The following is a 26,381-nucleotide window of genomic DNA, read 5'->3' on the forward strand; positions in this document are numbered from 1 at the left end:
AGGTATAGTTGAAAGAGAAAAGCTGGGTAACTGGGGATTAAAGGTATTTTTGTGTGGATGGATTAGAAGGAGCTGAGTTGGTTTGTGGAAAGGCAGTGGCTAGATTGGCTATAGTACTGATGAAATATGAGTTAAAGAGTAAGGCTATTTCAGTGGATGTTTTATCTGGATTCGGACAAGGATTGTTATTTGAGCATGGATTTAGAAAAGAATTGATGGAGCTCCAGAATATTTTTTGATTTTGCTTATGGTGGTTTTGTAGACTAAGGTAGTGTTCCTTTTTATTTTTAATAATTAAGTGCTTTACTTGATTACAGAGTTGTTTACATTGTGTTAAATCAGAGGAGTTTGCATTTTTTTACCATAATTTCCATGCTTTGTCCTTGGCAGTCATGAGTTGCTTAGTGGGTCTAGTAAGCCAACTGGCATGATTAGTTTTTAACTCTCTTTTGTCTGAGTGGAGCTGGATTGTTTAGGACATTGAGAAATGTTGAACTGAAGAATTCGACAGCCTCATCAAGGGGAAGAAATTTTAATGTATTCCAGTTGATGCTTTGTAAAGTTTCATTAAGTTTATTTAGGCAGAAATGAGATAAGTCTCTGATTTGCTTATACTCGTGTCTATTGAGTGTTGTGGCAGTTTTCTGTAATATGAAGGCAGGTAGGTGGTCATTTATACAATTAGGGCGTGTTTCTGTGAAGGCAATTCTGTTTGGTCAGAGAACGTAATCCAGTCCAAGATTGAGCCACTACCATTGTTTTTGTTTGGTCTAGTTATATTGTTAATTAGCTGGGTACAGTTGTATAGGTTGATAGTGGAGGCAGGATGATGGTGGGAGATATTCAGTTAATATTTATATCACCCAGAATGATTGTTTCATTTTTTTTGTATTATTTGATGTCCAGGCAAGGATTTCTTCTAATATAGGAATGTTATTGCCTGGAGGGATATATAGGACTACAAGACAAATGCTCTTGCAATTATTCATTTTTGGGAAAGAAATTAATATTTCGGATGTGGATCATTGGTCTCTTTGTGGAGGTGGACTCCCCAATTCTAACTTCTGCAAGCCAGCTGTTTATCCACCAGGTGATAGAAGGATTTATACCTAACCTTCTGAGTTAATCAAGAATGCCTGAGTGGGGTATTGTGTCAAATACTTTGGTCAAGTCAAGATAAGCAGTGTGAACCATTTTGCCCTTGTCCATTGCTTCTATGACCTTCTCAAAGAATTACACCAGGTTGAATAAGCATGTCATCCATTTGATGAAACCAGACTGGTTTAGGTTCAGTGTCTGGATGTTTCCTAGATCATTACTGTTAATTTCCATAACAATTCTTTCCATGGTTTTGTATATAACACTAGTACAACTTATGGGTCTGTAGTGTCCAGGGTCTGTAGTCTGCCTTTGTGCAGAAGGATTATGGTTGCTGTTCTCCATTCATGAGGCATGACTCTTGTTTAGAGGCTACAGTTAAATAGTGTTGTCAGAGGACCTGATAGGTCATGTTTTATGGTATTTAAAAGGTAGCCTGGGATATTGTCTGAGCCCATCAATGCAGTATTCTTGGCCTTAGTTAGAGCATTGAGGACCTACTCACTAGTGATAATAGGGAGAGTTATATATGATGGCATTTCCTGAGGAGAGGCTGAAAGAAGGGTAAAATGAGAGCTGCATTTGCATGCCAGTATGTTTGCTATAGCTTCTGGCAAAATGTAGGTGGCTCCATTAATAATTACCTCTGCACAAAACTGTGTATTGCCTTTGATGTTGCAGACATAGTTAAAAAATGCCTTGTGGTTGCCCTACACCTCCTAACTTTTGCGATGATTTTCTTTCTTCTGTTATACAGCTTACTGATGTTGTGGTTCCACCAGGGTAGCTTATTTTTTAAGTTAGTTCTCTACTAATTCATGGAGGGTAGAGCTGTCACTTTGCAGTTATTAACATGCTGGTATAGGGATTTCTGTGAACAGTTCCACACATGCAGCAGAGTTCACAATGTTTAAGATGGCTTTAAACTTTGTCACATTAACACTTAATAGTAACAAGTTAACATTAGAGTAGTTCCTGAACATTCTGGAGTTATCTGGGGTTCTAGGTTTTATTTTTACTTCAAATGAGATTACCCTGTGATCTGACCTTACCAGAGAGGACATTACGCTAGAGGGTGTGCAGCACTGTACTATATTAATGTGGACCAGATCCAGTATGTTGGTGCTTCATGTCAGTGCATTGACAATATGGTCCAAGAAGTGCGTGTGTTTACAAAATCCAGTAATCTCTGCACCTGCATGTTTGGTGCCATATATGATTCTCCGTTAATAGTGGGACAATTAAAAAGAAAGAGGGCATCTGTAGGAAGACCACACAACAATGAAGCTTTTCTCCCCAGGCCTCCACTGAAAATGTTTTTCCCTAGTCGGACTTTCCCTATCAGTAAATGGAAATAAAATAATAAATGGCTCACAAATGTGCTTAAACGTGCCTTGTTCAGATTGACAGATGAAACCTGGCTCAAGTGAAAAAAACTGTCCACCCCCTGACATTAGGGTCAAATGCATATCCCTCAGAAACCTGAAATACTGGAAAAGATTTCACAGGTGCAGTCTTTCTGTGGTCTTTATTACTAGAGGAGCGAGAAGCGGAATCTCCTTCTATTTCACAGCTCAGTTTTTGTTGGACAAACTTTTGTATTTCCTCCTTAGCATGCACTTCATCAAAAAAGTGATTTTGCCCCTCCAGGGAAAAATACCTTGAAGACAGCTGGATACAGCAGTTTGAATCTCACATCTACATCTCGGCATTCTCTGAATAGAAGGTTGAATTTACTTCTCTTTTGCCTGGTGTACAATGAGTAATCATTCTTCACAAATGCTCTTCTGTCACCTACTTTTAGTATTTTGTCCTTCTGCCATAGTTTTGACAAAATCTATTCTTTCTGCTGGTAGGATTGTATCCTTACTATTAAGGTCTAGGTTGCTTTCTTATAGCTAGATTTGGAGCATACACATGATGTGCCCGTTCAACTAACAAGTCCTGCTTTGTAGTACCAGTCCAGTTGCTTATTTGTGCTTTCATAAATTTAATGCAGTCTGTTCCTTCCAGCTTCTCTGGTATAGCTGAAAATCTCAAGTTTTCCCTACGTGATCTGTCCTCTAATTCTATTATTTTTTAAAGATCTTTTCCCGAGCAGTCATATTCAGCCAGCCTTTTCTTCATTTCAACCTCTGATTTTTGCAGCTTTATCATCTCATCTGAATATCTGTTTAAAGTTTCTTCCATTTGTTCCAGCCTTTTGTTGTTTGTGTTAATAAAAGCCAACAGACGTTATCAAGCTAACTTCCTTTGCTACACTCAAAATACTCTGATAAATAGCCCCAAAACTTTGGAACCTTAGTAAAGACTTCATAGGATGCACTCCATTTTATACTTTCCATACAAAGACTCCATTCCTACCCTCTCTGGTAATCTTACAATAGATTTCCTTAATGAATTTGCTATCCCACCCTTCTTACTCACACAGCACATGTCCTGCAGTTCAAAATCCTGAAACTTCCATTCATCTGTGCTTTCTGCTTCAAACAGTGGCAACCAAACAAATTCAGAAATGCATTGATGAAATCCTCACAAATGCACCCACAGGTGTAGATGGACTACTGCCTTGTTTTATTATACTGTGCAAAGATCATATGCTTCCCACTCTCCACCATCTGTACAAACTTTGTCTTTACTCTGACACAATGCCTATAGCTTGGGAGATAGGTAATTAAAAAAAACATATCCTGTTTGGCATATACTTCTCAGAAGTACAGGCAAGCATGGAAGGGCTGTGGCTGACTAAGTTTGTGGACGACTGCAAACTGGGTGCTATAATAGAGTCTCCGGCCGACATGGAGATCCTCCTGAAGGGCCTAAATGAGACTGATGCATGGTGTCAAAGCCATGGTCTCAAGCTAAATGCAAAAAAATGCTTAGTAATCCCCTTTGCAAAAAACAGAGTAACCAAAAACTACAACATAGGAGGTAATCCCCTGAAATCTGAAGAAGAAATAAGGGATCTAGGGACCCAAGTAGATAGTCAGCTTTCCTTTGATAACCATGTTGCCAAAGTGGTTAGAAAATCCTTCTATGTGACCCATCTGATCACGAAAGGGTTTGCATCAAGATCTAAGGATGTAATGGTGCGCCTCTACTCTTCCCTCATCAGACCCATTATTGAGTACAATGCACCAATTAGAATGTACCTGGCTAGACATCTCCAGCAGCTGGAGAAACCACAAAGGTACCTAACCAAGAGGATTACTGGCCTCAAACAGTTGCCCTATGCAGCACGATTGAAAAAGCTAAGACTGTTCTCTGTTGCATACCGCTTTCTCAGAGGTGATCTCTGTCTAACGTTCGGAGCTATGTCCAACCCAGAATTGTTGAACATGATCCATCTTAGCAAAACCAAATCTACTCGAGCTACACGCTCTAGGGATATAAACCTCAACACAACAATTAATAGAACATGCTGGAGGGATAGATTCCCTTTGCAGAGTCTTCCCTTACTATGGAACAGGGTCCCGATCTACATAAGACAGAGCCCCTCACTATCACTCTTCAAGAGGAACTTTGATGAGTGGATGGGTAACAGAAGGTTCACACCAGGGATCACACCAACAGCACTACTAGATAGGGGCCAAGGGTACTAGCTGCTAGTACAAGGGTCTAGGGAACTACTAAAGGGGCGGTGAATACGCTGGCGTGGCTGGGCTAATATATGCCTTCGGGCAGATAGCCCAGTACCAACCTATGAACCTATATTTAAGCAACCCAAACCTGAAAGCCACAAAGACTTTAGATCAGTTGAAGTCTTACCCACCCTTGGTAAAAAATGTTAAAAATGAGTCTTCACCCAAATTACAGAATTTACCAAAAATATAATGTCCTTTCTTCAGATCAGCAGATCTTCTAACTGGGCATAGTACCAAGATATCTGTATATACCCCTCATAAATAATGTCCTGCTGAGTGGGGATAAGGAGCATTTAAAATGTGCTATTTTCATTGGCCTAAAACAAGCCTGTGACTTGCTATACTATCATCATTTCTTAAATTCCTTCACAAAATTCCTAAACAGGAAAGACTTTAAAGTCCAAAGTGTTCCTTTGGTCTCACCTTCCTCACCCCTAATCAAAGGAGTACCTCAGAGATCCATCTTATCCCATCTACTTTTCTCCCAAGTAATTATTCCTCTACCCATGAATCTCCAATAGCTCAATATCATTCTGGAGACAGCATGGTCCTCCACAGAAATAAGCTTCCCTCTCTAACTGGCTACTTAAAAATAAATGTATACTCAATAACAAGAAGACAAAAATCTATTATTTTTGGTACCAAACAAAAACTGTCCATTGTCTTGGGCTTTATTATCCTTAGAATAACCACATGCTTCAAATGTATAGGTTTCTCATTTCACCAAAACCTAAGCTTTCAACATCATATATCAAATCTCACTACTTTTCTAGTCAAAAAGAGATTTTCTATTTCCACTTCTGTGCTACCAGAGCAGCCACAGACCAAATGATTCTGATGACACAACTTGAATGTGTTCTTGCTGTAGTCAATGCTTTCAAGAAAAAAATCCATCTTCTGTAAAACAGTACCATATTACATCAGCATGGCCCACCAAATAGAACATCACTGCAATGTCCTTCAAAAGGCAAATGGCTTTCAACTAAAAAAAGGTGCACCCCATCTCTAGCCTTCCTTGCTTATAAACTCTTAAACCCACAATCATTCCGTTTTTTCAGCAGATTAACTAAAAAATATAATCTGATGTTGTTAATCTTCTTTCCATTCATCACTGATGGGTTCGGTTCCTAGCCCCTTGGAACCGTGTCGGCCTAATACCAAGCTCGCATGCACCAAAAACTCTCGAGCTAAGCTGCTACCCACAATGCCCTTCTCCCTGTTACCTCAGAACTCATTTGCCGCATAGCCATATAGCAGCGTTTGACCGAGCCCTCAAGCTAAATGGTATTTTTCTTGATATTATCTGGATATTTGTATATATATCTCTTATTCAGTCACTCTCTAAATCTATTTCCTTTCTACTTCACTCATTTACAGTTATTTGTAACCTTCTTAATTAGCTCTACCCGTAGGGTAATTCTTTTTACCATCGTTGGTACACCCTCTCCTTACCTTGTGGGATCTCTTAATACCATCATTGGTATCTTCTTTCCTTTCCTTTCCTTTCTAGGTGTTTTCCTTGTTTGATATTCTAGTTAACTTGTGATTAGTGTGTTTGTGAAAATGTCTGATAAAAAAGGGACTTCGGGGTTTAAACATTGCACCTCTTGCAATGGTAAACTCCCAAACAGCGACTGTCACAATGACTGTGTTTATTGTCTGGGTGTTTCTTATCTCCCTGTTAAACCCCCTTGTCAGATTTGCCAAAGTTTCAGTCAGCGAACGCTGAATGAAAGAAAGAATAAATTGATTTTGAAAGGCCTTCTTGCTTCTCCTTTCTCAGAGGCCCTTTCTGTGTCAGAGGTCTCAACCCCTCCAATGAAGGACAAGAAACGTCCCCAGTCTGATCCCTCTTCACCGGCTGGTGTTAGGAGTAAGACACCTAAACATAAGGCCCACCAAATGTCCTCAGAGCATAGACTGGCTACTTCGGCTCCGACTACTGCTGTTCTGAGCTTTGCTCTGATTACTACTGTGACTCAAGCCATGGGTATTACCAGATTCTCAACATCGGCGCCACCTTCAGCACTGACCTTGCCTTCCACTACAGCCACGGCACCAACCTTGCCTTAGACTACAGCTACGCCACCGACTTTGCCTTTGACTACATCAAAAGCGGATCCGAACTCTGCCATTTCTTTGGAACCGATGACATCAACTCCGAGTGCCTCTTGGGCACCGAACCCTTTTACTACTCCACAGCTTCCTTTGCTAACTGTCTCCAAATTAGAGACTACAGTGCCACTAGCTCAGACACCAGGAACCCAATACTCCCCCTCCTTGGATCCATTCCTGGGTCAAATGTACAGCCCCTTTTTGGATCGACCTGACTCCCCTTCAGGAGTGTCCACGAGGTCCACCAGGAGTCTATCCGAACTTGATGTGGTACGCCTGTTCTATCAGCTGTTGACGGCCAGAGGGACACCAAATTTTCCAAAGACTCATCCCCTTCTGGGACTTGAGTCTATCTCTCCCAGGACTCTGACGTATACACCTCCTTCGGACCCATCAGTTCTGAAGCCCATTGCTCCGACGTCTTTTGTGGAACCCTATTCCTCGGTGCAGACAGTGACTGTCACTGAGGGTTTGAAGCCATCCCTTTGGTTTTCGGTTCCAACGGAACCTTCCCTTCCTCAAACTCATGGTTGGGGGGCAGAGTCCTCGGTCCAGGGCACAGTTCCAAGTGTTTTATTGGTTACGCCCTCGGATTCGGGGATAACGCCTGCCCCGATCCAGCTTGAGGCTCCATCCCTGGGAGTGGGTCCGATGGAGTGGGGTGTGACCCCGGTTCCGAGGTTGCCCTTCTCCGTTCTGGGCTCCCACTCCTCTTCGGGCGGCCTGCTTTTCGGGTGATGGAGAGGGTGCTTGCTTTGGGAAGCACTCTGCCGACGTTGGAGCTTCATCTTGCTCCCTCTGAGATACAGCTGCCATGAGCCATCTCCCTGGGACACTAGGAGGAGAAGCCTCAGGAAACCCCAGTTTGGGGTATCCATCTTTCCTAGTCTTCCCCAGATATTCCCACTGAAGAACGTCCTCAGAAGATGGCATGCAAGAGGAAGCACATAGACTCTCTTGAAGAGACTTCGACAGAAGACACGGACTACAATGATGGGGAGGAGTCCCCACGGTCACCCCCAGATGATGTCTTCTTCGGAGACATGCTGGAAATATTAAAACAGAGGGGTGGCTGAAAGTCCTCCAACCCTTCGTCAGAGGAATCTGTGTTTCTGCAGGCTTTTCACTCCTGGCTTTCTACCTCTTGGGTGACTCCACCTGCTGACGAGTTAATCCAGCTCATCGTGCAGCATGCCTGGCAGAACCCTGACTCTATTGAGGCCATTCCCCGGAGACCTGATAAGATTTTTTCCCATCCAGAAGAGCATCCACACTGGTCCAGAGGTTTGCCAGTTCACGCTATGGTGGTGGTGGTTGTGGCCACTAAAAAGGATCCAGCGGAAGAAAGTCCTACTGTTCACCCACCCAACAGGGACTCTCAGGCTGTGGACAGGTTGAGGAAGCGAGTCTTTGCTTCAGCGACCTTTGCTGTCAGGTTCCTGAACTACTTGGCACACTTCACAAGGCTCCAAAGAGATCTGATTACTGAACTTTCTGGATCCCTCACAGGTCAAGTTTCTGAAGAGGCACAGGACAAGGTTGCCTCTCAACTTGCCACCCTTGAATCTATTTCCAATTCGTCCATGAGGTTGCTCTCCCACACAACTGAAGGGGCAGCCAGAGCTGCAGGTGCAGGCATAGTCATGAGGCATCATGCCTGGATGCTCATCTGTGACTTCGCAGACTCCTTCAAGTCCTCGTTTTTTGAATGCCTCTATTGAACTGTCTTCCTTATTTGGTTCTAAAGTGAAGGACATGTTAGCCAGGTGTGAGCAAGATGGAAAGACTCTGTCTGCCATTGGCCTACATTTTTCCAGGCTTCAGTGTTCTTTTTCCAGGAACCAGAGGAGTGGGAAAATATGGCACAAGAAATCTCAGGGTCCTTTCTGTAACGCATGTGGCGAGGATTCCCCCCAGAAGCAGAGGGGGTTTCAGTGGTGGAAGATGCCCCTTTAGGAGCAGAGGGGTCCCTGAAACCAAGACTCCATGGATTTCTTCTCTGGGCGGTCTTATCAATGCTCCTGAAGCATTGCCCAATTGCTTTCCTCTGGAACCAGTTAGGGCTCATTTTTCTCTGCACCAAACTGCCTGGCGCTCCATTGCAAATGATCGACGGGTGCAGAAAATAATCTCCAGAGGCTCCTACATCAGTCTAACCTCCCATCCAAAACCTACAATAAACCTTCCCGATGTTCTACCCAATCAAAGGGAAAAAGTGGCTTCAGAGATAAGAAAGCTGTGTCAAAAAAGAGTCATCCAACCAGTCCCTCCAGACCAATGTGGATCCAGGTTTTACTCAAGATTCTTTTTAGTGCCAAAAAAGACCGGGGAACTGGATACCCATTATGGATCTCAGCCATTTAAACAAATCAGTTGTACAAACCAGGTTCCTCATGGTCACTATTCAATCCATTCTCCCATTTTTAAGGGAGGATGTTTTGATGTGCTCGATAGACCTCTGGGATGCGGATTATCACATCAAATTGGACAAATGCTCCAGGCGTCTCCTTCACTTCTGGCTAGAAGCCAATCATTACCAGTTCTGAGCCCTGTCATTTGGTCTCTCGATGGCCCCCATAGTGTTCACGAAATGTCTAGCAGTGGTGACAGCTCATCTGAGACTTCAAGGATTCCAGGTGTTTCCATATTTAGATGATTGGCTCCTCTCCTCCCCCACCAAGTGTCTTCTGACTATGGCCCTCCGATACACCCTTTCACTAGTGGAGTCCCTAGGCATCACTGTACACTGGGGGAAATCCAACTTAGAACCTACTCAACAGCTGGAATTTATAGGGGAAGTTTTCGATATTCGATCCTGCCTGGTATCTCTACCGGCTCACAGGCTTCAGAGGTTAAGATTGCAAGTGTGTGTGATACTCTTAGTTCCTCTGGCAGGGTTACACATGAGACTGTTACAATGGCTCCTATTGTCCCAGTGGTTTGCAAATCTTCACCCCTAAACTCGCAGGTGCTCATAACCAACTCTTGCGAGCAAGATCTCTGGTGGATGAGATCAGATGCAGAACTTTGGTGCCACCCCTTTCAGACCCCTCAGCCCAACGCCACTGTGACCACAGATGCTTCCCTGATAGGGTGGGGGGAGCCATTTTCAGAGAAAGACAGTCCAAGGCACATGGTTGACCTTAGAGGCCAACCTGCATATCAATGTCTGGAGTTGAGAGCGGTGTTGTTAGCGTTGCAGGCATTGCATCCACTTCTTCCCCCTGGAACGATTGCAATTCAGTCAGACAATGTGTCAGTAGTCTGGTACATCAACAAACAAGGAGGAACCAAGTCCTACCCCCTGTGTCGAGAGGCCATGAGAATTTGGCACTGGGCGATAGCTTCCGACTGCTTTCTTATAGCAATGCACATCCCAGGGAGTTCCAACGTGATTGCAGACAGGTTGAGCAGAGGCAGTCTCCTTCCACATGAGTGGTGTCTCAATCCCAAAGTGACGGCAGAAATTTTTAGCAGATGGGGCCAGCCCTGGTGCGACCTCTTCACCTCCCCTTTGAACAACAAATGCAGCAGCTACTTTGCCCTCTTTCCCCCAGAGGGGGAGTCCCCGAGAGATGCTCTGAGTCACGATTGGCCCACAGGTCTTCTCTACGCTTATCCTCCAATTCCCTTGATACTTCTATTCTTAAAGAAAGCCACTCGGTTGAGATGCAAGGTGATTCTCATTGCCCCATTCAGGCCTCATCAAGTGTGGTTCCCCTTCCTCCGGCCCCATCTGTTACAGCCTCCATGGATCCTGGACACTCGTCCAGACTTAATTTCTCATCCCCAAGGGTTGACTCACCCAAATCTGTCCACTCTCAAGCTGACTGCTTGGTTTCTCCACTTCCGTTAGTTGCCAAGCAAGAAGCCCTTTCCTCACCTGTTCGCTGTATCTTTCTGGCCTCCCATAAACCATCCACCAGAAAACTTTACAGAGATAAATGGAAAAGGTTTTCTCTTTGGTCTAAAGAACAGATGCTAGATCCCTTCTCAGCCCCGGTCTCTGTCATCCTTCAATACCTTTCTGAGTTCTTTGAAAACGGAGCATCAGCCTCTGCCATATGAGACCATTTAGCAGCAATTTCCAGTTTTCATAACGGATTACAGGGCATTCCAATTTTGTCCATTCGCCTATGTAAAACATTTCTCAAAGGAGTGTTTCGCAGCAGACCTCCAATTAGGCGTCCCTTAGAGACGTGGAATCTTTCCCTAGTACTGCAGTCTCTCTCTCTCAACCCCCTTTTGAGCCTGCTGCAAAATGTGATCTCATATTTCTGTTATGGAAATTTCTCTTTTTGGTAGCTGTCACTTCAGCTAGATGTATCTCAGAATTACAGGCCTTATGCATCAAAAGGCCACACCTAATATTTCATAAAGACAGAGTATCTCTATGTACTAATCCAGCCTTTCTCCCCAAAGTGGTTTCTGATTTTTCTGTGAACCAATCCATTGAGCTCCCAGTGTTTTTCCTGAACTATTCCAGTAAAGGAGAATATTGCCTACACTCCTTGGATGTGCATAGGCAACTACGTTTTTACCTAGTCAAGACTAAATCTATCCACAAGACAGACCAACCTTTCATTTCCTTCTCTGGTCCAAGAATGGGATATGCTGTGTCAAAAGTCACTTTATCAGTGTGGCTCAGAGATTGTATTTCCTTTTCATATTCACGTACAAATGAGCCTAGACCTCACAAGCACATTCAACTAGAGCTATATTAACCTCTATAGCTTTTCACTCCAGAGCCTCTATGGACGACATTTGCACAGCATCCATTCGGGCTAAACCACACACTTTCATCAAACATTACAAGTTGGATATGGTCTCCAGAGGAAGAGCGACGTTCGGCTCAATGGTGCTCAGGAATGTTCTTCCACAAGGGCCACCCAGGTTTCTCAGGTAACTTGGAATTCTGTTCCATCAGTGATGAATGGAAAGAAGATTAACAACATCAGATAAGGAAGTTATGTTTACCATAACGTTCCATCTGTGTTGTTGATCTTTTTCCATTCATCACATCCCACCCTCCTTCTCCCACCAAAGGCTCCTGGTGGATCTCATGGGTCCTTGTGGTGTGTCAGGGTTTTTGCGCAGAAATGGCCTCTGCTTTATTTCTATATGCCTTATGCAAACTCGATCTGGGGTAACAGGGAGATGGGCATTGTCGGTAGCAGCTTAGCTCAAGAGTTTTTGGTGTATGCGAGCTTGGTATTAGGCCGACACGTTTCCGAGGGGCTCTGAACCAAACCCATCAGTGATGAATGGAAGAAGACAACACAGATGAAACGTTATGGTAAGACATAACTTCTTTTTAGCTATAACTTAAGATCACAGTCCATGAAAACACCTCTTTAATTACAATTAGGCATAAACTTCATGGTATTGTTGATATAGATGACGTGTCCCCATACTAGCCCATGCATATGGGAATCTATCCTACAAAAGACAGAATCACTCCCTTATTACCAAGCCTTCTGAAACCAAATTAAAACCATTTGAGTCTTGAAGCCTTCTGAAAGTGCTGTCTAGTATGTAGCTTAATTTATAGTCATTGCCTCCCCCAGGATCTGACATCTTCATACTATTACTGTTTTATTCTATCCATTAAGTCCTTGACATACTCCTCTTTCTCCTGTTTCCCTCCTTCCTTTCACTGTATCTTAACTTTTCCTTTCCTTCTACCTTCCCTCCCCCCATGCACACACACACACACACATATATATATATATATATATATATATATATATATATATATATATATATATATATATGCTGCATTTTGAGCCAGTTATATGTATATTAAATGCTGACTTTTTTCAGTGATAGTTGTGTTGTAGTTATAGTTGCACGTTTAAATGTTCAAACTGCTTTACCTGCATATGGGTAGTAGTGCCCTGCAACCCTCTGTCTGGCAGTCTCCCAAAGCTTAGCGCTCCTCCTACTACCTGTTTGTGGGTGAGAAGTATCAGTTACCTTGTAGTACAAGGGACTGCCTTTTAGACCCACAGACAGAACCCTTTCAGGTTTTTAGTGACATAGTAAGAGAAGGCTCTCTTAGAAGACTTTCGCCTTACTCTGGATATATTCAGCTGCAGAGCTTGGGTAAGAAAGAAACCCTTTGAAGTTTTTATTTACTCTGTCTGCTTTTTGTGTCAGTGCTTGAATAGTGTATTCTGCTGCTTTGACTATTCTTTCTGATTTCACTAGCACAGTAAGACCTATGATGTTGATTAAAAGCTTCCTTTGGAGGTTTTGACAGGAAAGCTTGCTGATATTGCATGTTTTTCTTTGGGGTTATTATTTGAGATGATTAAACAGGATTACTGCATTTTAAATGATTTTTTTTGTTTAAATTGCGATTTTGGAACTGTTTTGTTTTTGACAAGAATTTTTCATCAGTTTACAATTTATTTCTTGTCTAATACTGTTTTAGGTTGTATCCATTCTTTTGGATTACAAAACCATTGGACTTTAGTGCATGTATTTTGTGCTTTGAACTGTGCTACTGAAATTAATGTCATTTAGTGCAGTGTTCAGAATAGTATCCCTAAAGAAATAGACTTCAGATTGCTATTTAGAGGGAGAATTCCAAATTTCTCACCTGGTGCTCCTCTCTGATTGAATGGACCTAACCAGGAACCTTGTATTTATGCATCCACTGTTGGTTCCAGTTTCTGTAGGTCATGTCCCAGTATAGATTATCAAATATTTCTTTTTGTGAGAGAATGATTTTTTGTTTATTGATGAGTAGGCAAACTCTTTCTAAGGTACTTTGGAGGAAAAGAAGGAATAATGGGTAGGGGAGGAGTCAGAGCCCTGGATCCACAGCTTCTAAAAAGCACTGAGGTCAGATCTGGTTGGATCTGATAACCCAAAAGTTGATCCTGACAAAAAGAAGACAACACAGATCTATCAGCATGATGAGTACTTAACTTTTGTATTGTTATGGTGAACCCCTATTAGCCAAGTAATCTTGGTTCTCCCATCTAATGATATCGGCCAAGGGCAATTACCACAGACTTCCACACAGTCTGGATTTGCTCACACTGTATCAGGTTCGACTGGTGCACACCAGTTTGAAGCAACTACAATTGACAGCCTGGATGATTCACTCTTGACTCCGTTTCGGAACCTGTTTCATGAGGATATGCAGCAGGTGTTAAAGAAGGCCAGAAAACCTGCTACTAGAAAATCTTATGTTTACAAATGGATGAGGTTTGAGTGGTAACTAAATGTGAACAGAACATCACTTCAGGTTAACATACCTCTGGTCTTGAAATAGTTGTGTGAACTACTTCAGGATTGCTTATCGTATGTGTTCATTAAGGTGCATTTAGGGTCCATCTCTACTTGTCTGCCAGTGTATCCCCAGCATTCTTCTTATCTTTTAGTAAAACAGTTCATGAAAGGAGTATTGCATGCGAGACCCCCACACAAGCAAATTCCTCCTTGTGGGATCTCAACTGCATTCTGGAAAAATTGACCTCACCACATTTTGAACCTGCTGGTTAGGCTGATCTGACGTTCTTAACACGGAAAACCGTTTTGCTTATTTCTATGACATCTACAAGTCAAGTCTCTGATGTGCAAGTTGTCATGGTGGGAAAAACCTTACCTTATTTCCTCAAGGATACGGTTGTTTTATGCACTAACCCTTCTTTCTTGCCAAAGTGGTCTCAGAATTTACTTTCAATTAGTCTAGTAACCTCCCTGTGTTCTTCCCAGAACCTAAGAATAAGAGAGAGAGAGAGAGAGAATACTTCATAACTTGGATGTGCATCAGTAGCTCAGGTACTAACTTAACAGAACAGAAAGGCTGAAAAACTTTTTGTTTCCTACACAGGGGTAAAGAAAGGACAGCCTGTTTCTAAGCAAACCATTGTTGGTTGTCATCTGGTGTTGTATTTTGTTACACCCACCATGCAAGGCAAATCCAGGCAAGGTACAGGTGCATTCCCCCAGGTCCTTTTACTCTTCAGTGGTGAACAGGAAAGGAGTGGACTCTAGAAGTATTCTAGATGTAGCAATTTGGTCCTCTGTACTTATTTATGAAGCACCACAGGCTAGATGCTTTTCCTAAATCCAAAGTCAGCTTTGCTAGGACCATTATCCAGGTGCTCTTGGACCCTTATCCTTCCTCCTTCCAGGTTGGGTAAGCTTTGGGAATCTACCCATATGCCAGTAAGGTAGTGTGTTTGTTGAACATAGTACAGTTGCCTGCATTCTACTTAACTGTGGTAGATGTTCATATAACACACTGCCTTACTGACAGTACCCACGCACTATTCCCCTTTTTTGGATGCACATAGTTTGGTGTTGGAATTGCTGTTAATTTATGCTCAGTGTTTTTTATTGTTTTTTCTGTGTGTGTGTGTGTGTGTGTGTGTGTGTGTGTGTGTGTGTGTGTGTGTGTGTGTGTGTGAGCACGTTTAAGTGTGTGCATGTATTTTGGTTTGGAACAGTAGGTGTTCACAAAGCTTGCATTTTCATCTTCTCCTCCTGCTGAACCCTAGAAAAATGAAAGGGTTCTGTCTGTGGGTCTGAAAAGCAGTCCCTGTAATGCCAGATATTGGTCCACCACACCCACAGACAAGCAGTGGGAGGAGCTCTGGACTTTTAGACTCTGCCAGAGAGAGGGTAGTAGCAGGGCACTACTACCCATAGGCCAGTAAAACAGTATGTTCTACGAATATCTACTGTTACAGGTAAGTAGGACTTAAACAACTGTATTTTGTAGTGCTGATAGCTTATTTGTAAAACATTCTTAACTGTTCATCAGTATGCACACAACCATTTGAAATCAGCTTTATCTTCTAGCTATTGTATTCTCCCAAACTGAGTCTGAAAATAATCCATTAGAAATACTGGGCTAGGAAACACATTTTATTAAGTTTCGTGCCTCACTGAATCGTGTAGTAAAAATATATTGGAAAGGACTCATTCAATACAGCCCTAATTGTGAAGTCATACAACCAAGGATATGGAAGATGGGAAAGAGAAGCAATTATTTTCTGTACAGACTTTTTTGAAAGGCTATCAAGGTGTATTTTAATTTGGAGAAAAATACAGAGAGAACAAGCTAAATTTGATAGATGTAGATATATAGCACCCTCATACTCTCTCTTTATATATATATATATATATATATATATATATATATATATATAGATAGATATAGATATATATTTTAGTAGAGTATAATAACACAGGCCTTTCTTGTTATAACCTTAAATGCTGAAGTATATAGTTTCCCCTAAATGGAAACAGTTACTTCAAAGATAGAACTGAACGGTCATTATGCCAGCTTTCCTTTCCTTTCCGGGGGGTAGGAGAGAGGTAAAACTGAGAGGTCATTGGACCAGCTTTCCTATCCTGGTGGTGAGGTAGAACTGAGTGATCACATGACCATCTGTCCTATCATGGGTGGGTAAAGCTGAGAGGTCATTGGACCAGCTCTCCTATCCTGGGGGGAGGAGAGCTAGAAATTAGTGATCACTAATCAGCTCTGTTATCCCAGGTGGTAGAAAGTAGAAATGAGTGGTCACTGGACCAGCTTTCCTGTCCTGCAGGAGGGGAGATAGAACTGAGAGGCCACTGGACCAACTTTTCTGTCTTAACATGCAAAATATGTATCCTTTGCAGATGTGAGAAAAGTAGAGAAATATTTTTTTCCCCAGTTGAAAAAGAATATAAATAATACTTAGAAAAACTAACCGTTTTTTTTTTTTTACTTTGAAAAACTAACAGTTTCATTTCTTTTTCAGGATATCTTTAATGCTGTGATTTCAGCCATCATTATTTTTATTGTATGTGCAATTGCAGTAGCTGGTCATGATAATGGAGGCACTGTGGCTGGAGGGGTAAGTGCATTTATCATACAGCTCCAACTGATTCTAGTTTACATTCAGTTATGCTATGAAGCAGCACAGTAAGTAATAGTCTACTGATGTACACTGAACAAATAAATAAGCATCTGATATTGTTGAAAGTTGCTTTATATTGGAGGTAGGCTGCACAGGTAGAGGTTCTGAATTTGTGGTTAACAAAATGAGGAAGTGAGAGAGAGAGAGTAAAACTGCAGAGATTAAGGCTATAATTCACTGTTGTATTTGAAATGGTTTATAAAATAATTTATTGACTGAGTTGTTGCTACTTTTTAAGGCTGCAAAAACTGGCTGTTTGCCATTATCATTAATATATAAAAGATGTACTGTGTTACTAGTGTGATGAATTGGTTTCAGAAGTGGAGCTTGCATTGTTAAGATTTTGTTTTAGCACCATCCTTCATTAAAGTACTAAAAATGTTTATGCATATACTAAAACATAATTTTGGGGTTCCTGTTGTATGCTCAAGGCTGTAACTGTGATCTTCTGAAATGCAAGAATTTAAGTTTATATACTGACTCCAAAACTCGGAGAATGACCTCTTCTCTGAGGTACAGAATCTAGAGTAACTATAAATATCAATAAGGATTGCAGGGTGCAGGGGGTGGGGGGTTTGTACAACAGGAAATTTCAAAGTTTGTTGTCTTGAATAGCAATTAAGTTTTGGTTTTTGGGACTCAGATTATCACTCTGATATGCAAAAAGAAGCTGTTGTGGACCTAAAATATGGTACTAATAGCAGCTGTGGTATACTGTTAAGAAACAACTATTGATCTGAAGTAGTTACTTCATTTGTTCTACAACCTGTGAGTATTGGATCCGACCTCGGATCCGAGCCGGCAGCTTCACAAGCTAAAAGATCCAAGCTTCTAGCTCCTCCCCTACACATAATTCCCTGCTGCCTACTGTATTACCTCAGATCGAGTTTTCCGCGGCTGAAGACAGCTACTTGTGAAGAGCTCCTTAAGCTTGGTGAGGTCGTTTCAGCTTTTTCTCCTTGAGAAAATGTCTTTAAGTTAAATTTAAGCTTGTTAGTGTTAATTTCCCTTTAGAAATAGAGTGTTAGCCCCCTTTCTGTAGTTTTCTCATGATCGTTAGCGTTTTTCTTCCCCTCCCCCTTAGTGTTTGGGTGTGTGTGTGTTTTGTGCAATGGCGGAAGGGCCCAAAGCCATTTTTTCCAAGTGCACTGAGTGTGGCCATAAGCTTTCCCCAGCTGATGGCCGCACTCAGTGTGTCTTGTGCCTGGGGGTGGCCTACTTATCAACGGCTTGCCAAATTTGTGCAGCCTTTAATCCTCGAGCAGTTAGGGACAGGAAGAACAAGCTGATCCTGGTGGGCCTACTTCCCCAGGATTCTGCTTCTTCTTCCTCCCCTTCGAAGGCTCAGCTACTATCGTAGCCCCGGCGCCTTCAGTTCCCCCGCTCTGCCTGGGACTCAATCTCCCTCTGCTGTGCAGAGCTCGGGGGACTCTAGTGCTTCTTTCTCCAAGGAAAAAAGGCACAAGGGGAAAGATAAGCACAGGTCTCACAAAAGGCGGGCTGAGGCTCACCCCTCAGCCCCCCCTTCGAAAGTTACCAGCTCTCCCTCGAAGGTCCCCGGATCCTCCCCCTCTCGGCTCCGTTCACCTTGTTTCTCGCCGGAGGAGTAACGGTCTCCTTTGAGGTCGTCGAGGTGGCCCTCCCGGCCCGCCTCGACGACGTCTAGGTCAACCATGAGCCTTACTGACGCGGACATGGATCAGATGATGCGTCGATTCCTGCAGACCCAAATGCAGATGGGGGTGCTCTTGCCTCCCCCCTTCCGGGGGGAGCACAGCCCCTCTCTTTGCTCTGATCACTCCTTCTTCGACCCGGTTTAGGGGTTTGGAGTCATCAGATCTGGGCCCTTTCGGAGCCGGGGTTTCGTTGGCGCCGATAGCTCCGGTATCTTCGATGCTGACCTTGCCTTCGAGCGTGTCGGATCCTAGCTCTTGGGGCCGAGAGCCGAGCATCGGATCCATGGGGATTGGTGTATCTCCTGAGCAGTGTAGGTCAGAGCACACCTCTCTCTCAGATCTGACTGCTTCGGCTCCGACTCCGATCCCTGCTTCGGAGCTGAGGAGACTACTTTCGGAGCCTGGGGAAAGTAGTTCTCCTTCGGCTTTTGAGGTAGTGGAGAGGGTTCTGTTGAGGTCTTCCAGATCCCTGGTCCGGGCCTTGGATCCTCCTGCTCCCCCCTATGCATGTGGGTCTATCCTCCATCATCCATCCTATGGGACAGCCTGCTCAAACCCTCCAGTTAGTTCCCTTGGAGGAACAGGACCCCGTGGGTGAGCCCTCTTCGGACAGTCCCACTGAGGAGGTGCCTCGCAAACGGCAGTGTAAAAGGAGGCACCTGGACTCCCCTGAGTCCATCACCACGGACACGGATTTGGATGAAGGGGAAGGTTCCCCAAGATCACCCCCCGAAGATGTCTCCTTTGGAGACATCATGGAAATGTTGCGTATTAGAGGGGGGTGGTCTGCCCAAAAACCTTCCTCGGACGAATCGGTGTTCCTGGAGGCGTTTGAGGCAGGCCCGTCTACCTCCTGGGTGTCCCCTCCGGCTGACCCCCTGGTGGACTTAATTACCACCAGGGCATGGAAAGAACCCGGCACTGTGGAGCCAATCCCCAGACGTCCTGACAAAGTTCTTAGCCCCCCCGCAGATAGGCAGTCCTGGGCTAAGGGGTCCCCTGTTGATGCCATGCTGGTGGCGGCCGCCACGAAGAAGGAACTTGCTCAGGAGAGTTCCTCAGTCCATCCTCCGGATAAGGAATCTCGGGCGATGGATCGCATTGGGAAGCGGATGTTTGCTTCAGCAACCTTCTCTATAAGGGCGCTGAACTATATGGCATACATTATCAGGCTACAGCGAGACCTAATTAAGGAATACGCTGCAGCCCCTCCAGAGTCCATGACAGTCGCGGATAAGGGCACATTTGCGACTCGTATGGCCACTCTAAAGTCCATCTCTAACATGTCCATGCGGTTACTCTCTCATGCTACTGAGGGAGCCGCTAGGGCTAACGGAGCCGGGGTCGTCCTGTGGCATCATGCCTGGCTCCGCCTTTGTGATTTTGCGGATCCCTTCAAGGCGTCCTTCGCGAATGCACCCTTTGACGGATCTTCACTTTTTAGCAAGACCGTACGCGAGACGCTGGTCCAAAGCGAGAAGGATGGGAAGACGCTGTCTGCTGTCGGGGTCCGCTTCTCGAATCCCCAATGATCCTTTTCTAGGAATCAGAGGGGACAAAAGAAGTTGTGGTTCCGCAAGTCTCAGCAGTCCCACCCAGCTTCGGACCCCTCATCCTCTAGAGGCAGAGGAGGACAAGGCAGACGCCGGCCCAGAGGCAGAGGGGGGGCCACGTAACTTCGGGTCTAGGGAACCTTTCTCAGACAGGCCCGCGAAACAGCCCTGAGGGCTTACCCGGCTGTCCCTCTCTGGAGGCAGTCAGGGGGCGTTTATCGGAGCATCTGTCAAATTGGGAGTCCATCACGACAGATCGATGGGTGCTCCGAATCATATCCAGAGGTTACTCCATTCCTTTCATACACCTACCCCCCAAAGTCAGGCGCCTCCCCGATGTCCCTCCCGATCAAAGGGAGGCTGCAGCCTTAGAAGTGTCAAAGCTGCTAGAAAAAAGAGCCATCCAGCCCGTCCCACCAGACCAGTCCGGATTGGGCTACTACTCCAGGTTCTTTTTAGTGCCAAAGAAGACGGGGGACTTAAGACTGATTCTAGATCTCTCCGCTCTGAACCTTTTCGTCCCCAAGGAAAAGTTCCGGATGGTCACTCTTCAGGCTATTCTCCCTCTTCTTTGGGAGAATGACTTGATGTGCTCCATAGACCTCCAGGATGTGTACTACCAGATTCTGATGGACCGACGATCCAGGAGGTTTCTCCGCTTCCGGCTAGGAGACAGTCATTATCAATTCAGGCTTCTCCTGTTTGGCCTCACCTCAGCCCCCAGGGTGTTCACCAAGGTCATGGCAGTGGTCGCAGCCCACCTGAGACTCCAGGGAATTCAGGTCTTTCCATACCTGGACGACTGGCTCCTCATCACCCCCAGCAGGCATTAACTTGGCGTTGCAAGGGATTACACTCTAACTCTCGCCCAGAAGTCGGGCATATCAGTGAACCTTCAAAAGTCCTCCCTTCAGTCAGTACAGGTCTTGGAGTTTATAGGGGCCAAGTTGAACACGCGCATTTGTCGAGGCCTATTAACTCCGGACAGACTGAACAGCCTATCGCATCAGGTCTTAGCCCTTCTTCGAAGCCCAGCTCCTGCAGTGGAGTTAGTCCTGAGGGCACTGGGGTCGATGGCAGCAGCCATCGGGCTCTCTCTTCATGCACGTCTCCGGATGAGGATCTTACAGTGGACTCTTCAAGTTCAATGGTCATTAGTGCTTCACCCGCTGAACACCCCGATTTCACTGAGCAGAGTTTGCAGGGACTCCCTTCTTTGGTGGCTTCGCTCGTGGGAGCTGCAAGAAGGGAGTCCTTTTGTAATTCCCCCACCCCAAGCCACATTGACCACAGATGCTTCTCGCCTCGGGTGGGGGGGCATTGTTCGGGCAGAACCGTCCAAGGCACGTGGACCCCCATAGAGACCGCTTTGCATATCAATGTCCTAGAGATGAGGGCGGTGCTTTTGGCGTTGCAAGCTCTCCACGACCTTCTCCCTCTAGGGACTATTGCGATCCAGACAGACAACATGGCGGTAGTCTGGTACATAAACAAACAGGGGGGAACCAGGTCTTATCCCCTCTGCCGAGAAGCTATGAGAGTGTGGGAATGGGCAATATCCACCAACCGCTTTCTGATAGCAACGTACATTCCGGGTCGGTCCAACATATTGGCGGACAAACTGAGTCGGGTGATTCTCACCCCATACGAGTGGTCTCTCAATCCTTCAGTTGCGAAGCAAATCTTCCGTGCATGGGGTTGGCCTCGCTGCGATCTTTTCGCCTCTCCGTCAAACACAAAGTGCAGCGAGTACTTTGCAATACTTCCCCCTTCAGGGGAAGCCCCAAGAGACACTCTGGTACATGCTTGGCCACCCGGTCTTCTTTATGCTTACCCCCCCACTTATGGTGAAGTTCATTCAGAAAGCATGTTGGTTGGGAAGCAGAGTGATCCTCATGGCCCCATTCTGGCCTCATCAGATCTGGTTCCCTTACCTACGGTCTCACAGTGTTGTTCCTCCATGTATTCTGGATCCCATTCCAGATTTGATCTCACATCCTGCGGGATGCCAAACCCCGAACCTGCTAAACCTCAAGCTGACAGCTTGGTTGATCCAGTTCCTCTGATGGCTAGGACTCCCGGTATCTCATCACCAGTGAAGGCCATTCTGGTGGTGGCCCATAAACCTGCTACCAGAAAAATTTACAATAGTAAATGGAAACACTTTTCCATTTGGGCCAAATGCAAGGGCCTGGATCCATTTACAGTTCCTATTCATACGATTCTGGATTTCTTGTCACTAATCTTTCAGAAGGGAGCGAGCGCTTCCACAGTTAAGGTGCAGTTAGCAGCCATTTCCCACTTTCATGTGGGGGATGGACTGGGAGCGAGCGCTTCCACAGTTAAGGTGCAGTTAGCAGCCATTTCCCATTTTCATGTGGGGGATGGACTGGGATCAGTAGCATCCTCAAAGATATGCAAAACCTTCCTGAGGGGGCATTTTTCTTTTGAAACCACCGGTGAAATCTGTAGTTCCCCCGTGGGACTTAACTTTAGTATTACAAGCTTTGACAAATCCACCCTTCGAGCCTGCCTCTTCGGTTCCATTGACATTCTTGTCTTGAAAAACAGCCTTTTTAGTGGCGATTACATCAGCCAGGTGGGTCTCAGAACTTCAAGCCCTGTGCATGAAACCCCCTTACCTCATTTTTCACAAGGATAGAGTGTCTCTCAGGACTAACCCATCTTTCCTACCGAAGGTGGCTTCAGAGTCAAATATTAACCAATCAATCAATTTACCAGTATTTTTTCCAAATTTTCAGAACAAAAGGGAATACACATTGCACAAACTGGACGTACACAGGCAATTACATTTCTACCTGCACAGGACTAAGGATTTTCGCAAGTCTGATCAGTTGTTTGTGTCCTTTGCCAAATCAGCTATGGGAAAGGCAATTTCTAAAGTAACTCTGGCAAATTGGATTTCCCAGTGCATAATCCACGGGTATACGTCCTCAGGTAAACCAGTTCCTACGGGAATTCACACTCACTCAACCTGATCCATTGCTACATCAGCAGCTTTCTGGTCCAGGGTTCTTCTGGACGACATATGTTCAGCAGCTACTTGGTCCACTTCTCATATGTTCATCTCCCATTATAAATTGGATATGATTTTGAGGAGTAGGGCTTCCTTTGGCTCCGCGGTGCTTCAGAATATCCTTCCGTAAGGCCACCCAGGGTTACTTTCTATAGGTAGCTGGGGACTCTGTCCCACAGGTTGCAGAACAAATGAAGTAACTACTTCAGATAAAGAAGTTATGTACTCACCATAACGTTCCATCTGAGTAGGTACTTCATTTGTCTGCAACCAACCCCTCTCCATACCCCCTAACCACATCGGGATAACTGGCCATCTGCAAAATGTCTTTTTCATGAGATGAAGCAGGGCTTGATCCTCTGTCGAGGGTGTGAATTGTTTAGGACTGAGCAAACTCGATCTGAGGTAATACAGTAGGCAGCAGGGAATTATGGGTAGGGGAGGAGCGAAGAGCTAGGATCTTTTAGCTTGTGAAGCTGCCGGCTCGGATCCGAGGTCGGATCCGATACCCACAGGTTGCAGACAAATGAAGTACCTACTCAGATGGAATGTTATGGTGAGTACATACCTTCTTTTTAAAGTGATTTGCAAATGTTTTTAAACAAACCTTAGCACTACAGCATGCAGTGCATAAACTCATGGACAGCACTTTCCCCCCATCAGGAAACATTTTGATCATCCCATTCCTATATGAAACTAGTCTTAAAATGTGCAGTTTCCTTGCACAGACGTTGTTGAGGGAAGAAAAATACAACTTTAACCTCAGTGACATGGGCATAGGCAAAGCGACTGTTACATCCATAGACTTTAATGGGTGCAAAGGTGCCTCATTAAAGTTAATGGATGTAGCTCACATTACCCTATAGTTATGACACAACTAGAAAAGCTAAATTTTGGTGGGCCGTGGTTTAATAAAAAGTTTATGAAGCTTATTATAAAAAAAATGGCCCAAAAAAGTAAGGAAGGGCAAGTTGAAAAATACATCTCAGCACCTGACTTATCGAATGCCGCAAAGTACATAGAAACATCAGCAAATCATTTTAATTTTAGATAAAAGTAATGACTTCTGCATTGTCAAGTGCCTGCCTTTGTCAGATTTAGCACTGATTTATAACTTGTTTGGCAAAGTAAATGTTGCATGCTAATTATGTCTATTTTCAATATTTTCACATTAAATTTCAAAGTGTGTTTTATAGTGAATGCAAGAAGCAGAAGTGTCCGAATCACATCAATTCTGATTACATATAACAATGACAAAATCTGTGCAAAGAGTGCATTTTTGCACAAATCTGTAAAGGTTGTGTATCACACTCACGGGAAATAATTATGGTGCTATACATTTTGGGAAAAAAAAACTGTAAACAAAGTTATGCAACTACGTTTGTCTAATTGACCTCATCCCTGAACTATTAGTGTGGGACAGGAAAAGATGGTGCACACAGGAGAGAAAGTAATTGACATTAATTATTCTGGTATCAAAGAGAGATACTACACAGAAATAGAAATCTGTTGCTGCTCCTATAATGAATCATCTGCCCTTTTGAAGGAGTACTATCAGAGGAATTTTTGTCTCACAAACTCAACCCATATGTAAATGGATACTACAGTCAACCTTTAGAACCTACATTCCCCAAGCATCCAATTTAAATTAGCATTTGACACTTTAGGGACCAGGCAAATTCCCACCATCCCCTCCACACTTGCATATATATATTATAATTTGCAGATTATAATGTACTCATCACTATTTTGTTTTTATCTCCTTATGTTACTATGTTTTTACCAAAATGCATTTATTATATACGGATTAATTTATTTTCATGCGTGCGTTTGTGTATACAATGTGTATGTAAGTGCATATATATATATATATATATATATATATATATATATGAATGACACAACTGGTTCATTCAGTATTCAAACTTGGAACATGGAGTTACAAAATAGCAAATGCTGAATGGTCACTCAGAATTCCAAAGGGGTGAATTCATGTACAGAATGAGCCAGTTTCATGAATAAAACCATCTAATTAATAACGGTAAAGCTTGTGCTGTGGGGGAAACAATATTGCTAGCCTTTTTAAACTGGCTACAACAAGTGTTACCTCAGTGCAGAAAATGAATAAACATTAACTGCCACCATTCCATATCATCCTATCAAAACAAACGCTAAGGAATGAAACAATAATCATTTCAGTTTTATAGTACTTCTAGTCATACCCGAGCATTTCATTTCATAGGATCATAGGAGGTTACTAGGCTAACGGCCCCAGGGCCCTTACAAGCCTAGCCAAGTTTTACTTATGTTCCCAAAGGTGTCTGGTTCAAGCACATAGCCACATTATTTTATATTCTATCCCCTGTGCTATATTCATAATAAATGTATTCCTAGTAATGATTACACGTGCTGACTGGCACAGCAAACCAAGCACTTAAAAGAAGATTTTTCAACAAAATAACACTGTCCACAGACTCCCTTTGTATGTCAGACAGCTGGAAGGAATAAATGTCAAATAAACACTGTAAGTTATTTGTTGTATTATTTTATTATTTTAATAAGATAGAGTAACTGGTATATCAGCTGTCAGGACAAGACAGATCTGGGATAATAACTTTTTATGTTAAATATATGTCTTGTTATTGGAAGTGTAAAACTAGATATTGGAGATTCAACAATTATGACAAGAAAACAGGGAATTATGAAACTTGTTCTTACACATTTAAAATGCCTTTGCAGGGGACAAATTCCCCCACATCCTCTGACATGGGAGAGTTGTGCCCTTTCACACACATCTTACTTATGTATACTAACTCTGAGATTACTATACCTCACAGTAGGAGGAATATATACATATATATATATATATATATATATATATATATATATATATATATATATATATATATATATTGTGTGTGTGTGTGTGTGTGTGTGTGTGTGTGTGTGTATACTCTCCATATTCACATTTAAATCCTTACTTGTTCTGTGGACCACAATTACAATTCTCAGATTTTTTTATGAGGACTCCCAATATATATAATCCTCATTTAGCTAGAAATATCTCTATTTAGCTGGAGTGTGTGTTTGGCTTGCTTCCTGTACTCTGCCTGAATATTGCTGATCTCTGTCTGCATTTTATTTTGAATTGACATTTTTCATTTAAGGTTTGGTTACTTCTGTTTTATATCTTATTCTTGTATTGCATTTGTTTTCTTTACGTTTTCTGTTCTGTTGAAGTTTTAAGAGGTCTTGGCTAGGGTCAGTTAGAAATGTTAGCAAAAAATTCCTTTGCAAACAGTGAATAACATCAGGTAATTACTGGGAGGAGC

At 43.5% G+C, this 26,381-nt stretch overlaps 1 protein-coding gene across 4 annotated transcripts in view; it reads left to right on the plus strand.

The window, feature by feature from the left end:
- CKLF (chemokine like factor) overlaps positions 1-26,381 on the plus strand; it is a 601,280-nt gene that overhangs the window by 403,685 nt on the left and 171,214 nt on the right. For all 4 annotated transcript variants that reach the window (XM_044081825.1, XM_044081826.1, XM_044081823.1 and 1 more), the window contains one exon: positions 16,625-16,720. In XM_044081825.1, coding sequence (XP_043937760.1) covers positions 16,625-16,720 — 96 coding nt within the window. The remainder of the gene's footprint in view (positions 1-16,624; positions 16,721-26,381) is intronic.

Source organism: Protopterus annectens, chromosome 8.part1 (assembly GCF_019279795.1).
Source record: "Protopterus annectens isolate FY-2018-M chromosome 8.part1, PAN1.0, whole genome shotgun sequence".
NCBI lineage: Eukaryota > Metazoa > Chordata > Ceratodontiformes > Protopteridae > Protopterus > Protopterus annectens.